This window comes from Mus caroli, unplaced genomic scaffold, assembly GCF_978045245.1.
Source record: "Mus caroli unplaced genomic scaffold, Mus_caroli_1 scaffold_12, whole genome shotgun sequence".
NCBI classification, from domain to species: domain Eukaryota; kingdom Metazoa; phylum Chordata; class Mammalia; order Rodentia; family Muridae; genus Mus; species Mus caroli.
This window is the reverse complement of record NW_028227267.1, coordinates 39,993,035-39,998,211: the sequence shown is the minus strand read 5'-3', so window position 1 is coordinate 39,998,211 and position 5,177 is coordinate 39,993,035. Positions and strand designations below refer to the sequence as shown.

The 5,177-nt window shown below is 32.7% G+C and overlaps 1 protein-coding gene across 1 annotated transcript; it reads right to left on the bottom strand.

Annotated features, from left to right (window-relative positions):
* Positions 1–594: 594 nt before the first annotated feature.
* Positions 595–1,560, bottom strand: LOC110288364 (olfactory receptor 4K15-like). The gene has a single exon (XM_021154728.2). The coding sequence runs from the start codon at positions 1,558–1,560 to the stop codon at positions 595–597; it is 966 nt and encodes a 321-aa protein (XP_021010387.1).
* Positions 1,561–5,177: the final 3,617 nt, after the last annotated feature.

Here is a 5,177-nt window from a genome sequence, read left to right as displayed (position 1 = left end):
TTGTGATTGATCTCCATTTAATTAGATTCCTGTTATAAAAAACACCTCCAAATATTACAGAGCCTAATACTAAATAGTAAACCCTATGTAGTGACCATTAAATGCAAAATACTATAAAGAAATGTTAAGTTTGGGTCAGCACATGGTGTTCTCAAAAAGTTGTTTTATATATAATGAACATAGAACTAGAAAAGCAATAATCTCCTTCTGTTTTAAACTCTTGGTTTTGTAAAATGAATTCCTTTCATTACAAAGAAGAAATTTACTTGATAGATTGAATATAAAATTTATTTTCAAACCTTAGAAGGAAAAATGCATTTACATTTCAATAAATGCCATAGTTGCATTAATTTAAAAGACAACCTTTTATTTTAAAATCATCTAAATTTTTAAAATAAAAACAGAACAGCAAAGAACAAAATTAACTGAAATAATAGTAAATATCACGAAATGTGTTCACCTTATTAACATTGTTGTAATTGTAAATTGCTCCACATGTTAAATAATTACCTTTAGATATAAAATGAATTCTGTTTTGGAAGTATATTAAGGGTTGACAAAAAATGCTGTCAATAATGTAACTTTATTTATTTTTTACAGAAAAAGAACATTTCTTACCAGTTCAGAAACCTGCCTAGGTTTTAGACAGCAACCCTTCAGCTTTGACATAGCTGTTTTCACCTCTTTGTTTCTCAGAGTGTAGATAAGTGGGTTTAAAATGGGTGTGAAGATGGTATAGAACACAGCAAGGACTTTGTCAACTGAATAGCCATTAAAGGGCCATGCATAGATAAAAATGCATGGTCCAAAGAATAGTACAACTACAGTGATGTGAGCAGTTAGGGTGGATCGGGCCTTGGCCATGCTAGCAGAGGAACGATTCCTAACAGTAATTAGAACCACAGTGTAGGAGATGACCAAGAAGACAAATGTACTCAGTGTGAGAACGCCACTGTCTGCAACTATTAGTAAGCTGACAAAATAAGTGTCTGTGCAAGCAAGCTTGGTCACCAGTGGTAGATCACAGAAAAAAATGTCCACCTGGTTAGGACCACAAAATGGCAAGTTAACAGTGAATGCCAACTGGCTCATTGTATGGATGAAACCCAAAAACCAGGGGATGATGACCAGATTGATACAGACACAGCGACTCATGATTGTCATGTAGTGGAGAGGCTTGCATATTGCAACATAGCGATCATAGGCCATGGATACTAGAAGTACCATCTCACCACCACCAAATAGATGCATAAAGAAAATTTGAGCCAAGCAGGCTTCAAAGGATATAGTTTTTCGTTCAACCAGAAAGTCAGCAAGCATTTTGGGGGTAGCAAAAGAGGCTACACACATATCTACAAAAGATAAGTTTGCAAGCAGGAAGTACATGGGGGTGTGAAGTCGTGAGTCTGAAATCACTGTGAGGATGATGAGGAAGTTGCCCAACAGTGTTGCTAGGTACAGCAGTGAAAATATGAGAAACAGGAAAGGCTGGAGCTCCTTTGAACTAGACAGACCCAACAGCACAAACTCTGTCACACGAGAGTAATTTCTTTCATTCATTGACTTTGGAAGAGAGTTGCCTTCAGTTATCTGAATGGAAACAGAATAGAAATGAATCAGTTAAATAAGTTTAGCTTGCCTTTTCAATCACAGTTCAGCTCTCAACAGCTATACTTTCTATATTTCTGTACATGGAGTTTCTTGAGTTATTCAGATTACATAATTTATGCTATAAAACATAATATGTATTTAGCTATATAAAGCCTTATTCAGGGAATGCTAGTACATTGTGTTGAGATGCCCAACTCTACTCATCTTTGAACGGAGGTATGGAAAGGGTACTGGGTCCTGGTAGCTCTGTTGCTTGATGTGCTCAATGACTCTATTCACTCGCGAAAATGTACTGAAGTGTAAACTTCTTGTTTTGTCCTTGGATAAGCATGTTATATGTTTATGAAATTTATGACCACAATGCAAAACAGCTCTGGATTCATGTAAATTTGGGAAATTTAGAAGATACAGAACTTCATAGAAGTTTTTTCACTTCCACTCACTTCTTTATGAAGTTTCTCCTCATTAAAAAACTTATATATTGATGCTAACCTTTTTCAAACACTGGCAGTAGTGTTAATCACTACAGAAAATTCACACACATACACACACACAAGCTTTGAACTAGTAAATGTGTACTCTAGGAATTTATACTGTGAGATTGAACTTTGTCATTACACAGTTACTATGCCATATTTTATCTCAACTTATTCCTTCTTCTATAGCTTGCAGCCATATATAGAAATACGAAAATTAGGAAGTAATCTACAAAGGAATATATACAGAGAGACTACCTCAATTTGAAAACACTTTATATCTAAAAAATGTCTTTAAAGGTGTCATTTTATTTTTTCTAGCAAATGTAAACATCAATCAATCCTTAGATGATAACTCCTCACTTCCTCATTTCTGCTTGAGTTTCACTCGGTAGTTTGCACATAGGGCTGTAAATGTTGAATAATCTTAATTATCTTTCAGTACAAAATTCAAAGTATACTTTTGAATTTCACATCTCCATTATGTCAGAAACCCAGCAAGAAACTAATTTAGTTTTTTATTGTGTAATCCACTGAAACAAATGCATGAAGAAACTCAGAAATGATTAAGAAGAATAGAGTTTTGAAGAAGAATATATTCTGTGAAAAACACATCATAGAAGAACTTTGATTTGAGAAAGTACCACATTTTTTTTCTGAACTTTTTACCATTATCTTAATTTTTAGAATTCACAGCTCTTAGACTCCTATCACACAGGATCTTTACAGACAGGAAAGACAGTAATACAGGTAGAAGCACTTTGCTGGATTTTATATGTACCCCATAAGGAACAGTAAGACGGAAAGAAGCAGCAGCAGCTTTTTAGGGCAATCTGACAGAAGTATCTGTAAGGAGAGAATTCCAAATAGAACATGCAACCTAATCGTGTTAATTGATCAAAGCAGAAACTGGTCCCTAATTGCTCCTAAGGGTCTCCTGTAGTATTGATTTCTTCCCTTGTCAGTGGCTTCTGGGACTTTGAAAAGAGTAAAAAACTTTGGGAAAATCTAGAACCACATTTCTTAATGTCTGAAATGAAAGCTCTAGGAATATGAATTCTAACTATATTTTCCATATAAGCCTGTTCTAATTTCCCTACTTTAAATACACAAAGCACTAATTCTTTCAAAGACCAGTTCTTGTCACTGTTATACAGCACTTAGATTAATATCTGCTTCCAAAAAGATTATTGACTTGTATTGCTTATCTTTTGATCATTCAGAGACATTGGTAAATAAATTACCTTCTTTGTCTTGCACACTATATATTGGATGAAAATTATTTACAATTTATCTGCATTAAATTAACACTGTATGGATAGACAATGATGTGTCAGAATTATAGCCTTGTCATTGGACATCTGTGGGATACTGCCTGGCTGTTTTTAACCTGTTAGAGATCATCCTTACATCCTTACATATTAAATAGTTATTAGATTATCCTTAAAACAGCAAAAATGTCTTACATATTAAATATTATAAAAAGAAAAAATTAAAAATAAAAACCACCAAAATGCCACTTTGTTGATTGTTTAGATAAGAACTCCTTGTTTTAGTAGAATTTATTACTCACAAAATGCAGTGTGCTATATTAAGTAGATTTATTCTAACTTAATGTAATAATTATTTATTAATTTTACATTTCCTGGCTTAACTCATGCTAAAATGAGTTTCCAATTAGATGTGCTTATACAAAACTGCTTTTTAGTTCTTACAATATTAAAATCAAAATCCATCTCTCCACAGAGATCTTTAGGTCCCTAATATTTGAAATTTTAATATATTACTGTCTCTAATTCTTTTTATTCAGCTATTAGTACTGATAAATGTGGTGAAGAAGAATATGTAGTCTACAAAACACATGATCCCTTTTCTTTCTTAGATGCATTTTCCCCCAACTTTTAAATATTTCTGTTCCTTTAGTTTCCAACTCAATACCTCTCAGGTACATCATATCATGTTACTTGACACGTATTGATATATTTGAAGATTTAAAAATCAAGAATATTTTGTTTGCCTAACACTAAATAGAATGTGTAGTAATACTATAATGTGCTGTATTCATAACAATGGGAAATAATTTAATAATTATTCATTACTGTACAGATAAGATTAACTTAAAAAAAAGAAATTGGGTTAGTCTCTATAACTAGAAGGGATTGCTTTCAAGTAGATGAAATATACCTGCGTGTGGAGTGCTAAAGAGCAGGGAGAGAACTTGGATAGTCAAGAATCTGAAATAGGGGAAAAATAATTATAAAGAAGTCTAAACATAAATATCTGTAATAGAATTATCAAGAAAGTTAGTGTAACTGTAGATATTTGTTTTTTCTTTTCAAAATCATTACTTTTATTGCTACAAATAACTTTATAAATCCCCAGAAATTTAAACCTATGATACTACATTAAGATACACATTGCAGGGAATATTTCTTGGTCTACATTGTATCAGTAAGTGTACTCTTTTACTTGTCTGTCATAACATTATCTCTTGTGACTTCTCTATAGATCTAGATAACAACAGTCCTCTCCTTAGTTTTATAAGCACCAGAGAAGAACAGCAGTATTATACAGGAGACAATGAATAGGTGATAAAGGCAGGATACTCAAAACTTCAGTGTTTACCTTTAACACATCAGATACCCAGGCACACAGACTGATTGATAAATTGGTAGGTAGATAGATAGATGAATAGATAGATAAATAGACAGATAGATAGATGATAGATACTAGATAGATAAATAGATAAATAGATAGATAGATAGATAGATAGATAGATAGATAGATAGATGGATGGATGGATGGATGGATGGATGGATGGATGGATGGATAGATAGATAGATAGATAGATAGATAGATAGATAGATAGATAGATAGATAGATAGATAGATACAGAAAGATACATAATGATACATGAAAAAAGAATCAAAGAAAGAAAGGAAGGTAGGAAGAACAGAATCCTGACTAATACAACCAGTTTCATTGTTTCTGGTGTCACATTCAGGTTTTTGATTAATTTGAACTTAGGTTTTGGGGCATGGTGATAAATATGGATCTCAATTCCCTTTTCATGCAGGTATAGAGTTTTCC